Here is a 655-nt window from a genome sequence, read left to right as displayed (position 1 = left end):
AACACCATTATAATGTACTGATCGAATTCGAAAAGCACAATAAATCCCAGCAACCGATCAACACAGTCTTATCTCCCTGACATAATAAGTTCAAGTGTTGCGACTTACTTTGACAGATACAATGAGGAGACTAGATAAGTGACAGAGTAAGTGGAACAACCCCAGTTCCTTGCGTGTCAGGAGAGAAGTAACATGAGTTTTTTGTTATTAGTACAGACTTTTAGAGAGAAAGATAATATATGATTGTTGATTCCTAAGACAACTTTTGATTAAGTTAATGCATAGTCTGTATGTCAGTGTATCAGTTCTGTGCAGTGTCCTTTGGCAAAGGAAGTATGACTTGTGCATTCCACTGATATTACCAAAATATACGTTCATATATACCAGTACGTTTTCCTTAGACAATGTATACACACCTATCTACCTATCTATCTCTAAATAATTAGAACAAATCTTCAAATCAAAGGCCAAAACAAAGAAAAAGAAAATTATAAAAATGATATAAAAGTGTTGCATTAACTGGGAATTCGGAAATCGGCCGAGGATGTACCCCGCAGGAAGGCTCGGAGTAGCGTCGCTCTCCTCCCGGCGCGGCGTGGTGGAGGCCGTGCTCGAGAGCGGCGTCGAACTGGCTGTAAGTCGTCTTTTTTTAGGA

The 655-nt window shown here is 39.7% G+C and overlaps 1 protein-coding gene across 4 annotated transcripts in view; it reads left to right on the top strand.

Annotated features, from left to right (window-relative positions):
• The window catches only part of LOC119593716 (aquaporin-11-like), a 26,114-nt gene that overhangs the window by 5,840 nt on the left and 19,619 nt on the right, over positions 1–655 (top strand). The window contains exon 1 of one of the 4 annotated variants that reach the window (XM_037942685.1): positions 494–634. The exons of the other annotated variants lie outside the window; for them this stretch is intronic. Coding sequence (XP_037798613.1) covers positions 545–634 — 90 coding nt within the window. The 5' untranslated portion in view covers positions 494–544. Of the gene's footprint in view, positions 1–493; positions 635–655 lie in introns of those variants that run through there. 4 annotated transcript variants of the gene reach the window in all.

Source organism: Penaeus monodon, chromosome 32 (assembly GCF_015228065.2).
Source record: "Penaeus monodon isolate SGIC_2016 chromosome 32, NSTDA_Pmon_1, whole genome shotgun sequence".
NCBI classification, from domain to species: Eukaryota; Metazoa; Arthropoda; class Malacostraca; order Decapoda; family Penaeidae; genus Penaeus; species Penaeus monodon.
The sequence above is the reverse complement of the archived record's forward strand: the minus strand, read 5'-3'. Positions and strand labels throughout refer to the sequence as shown.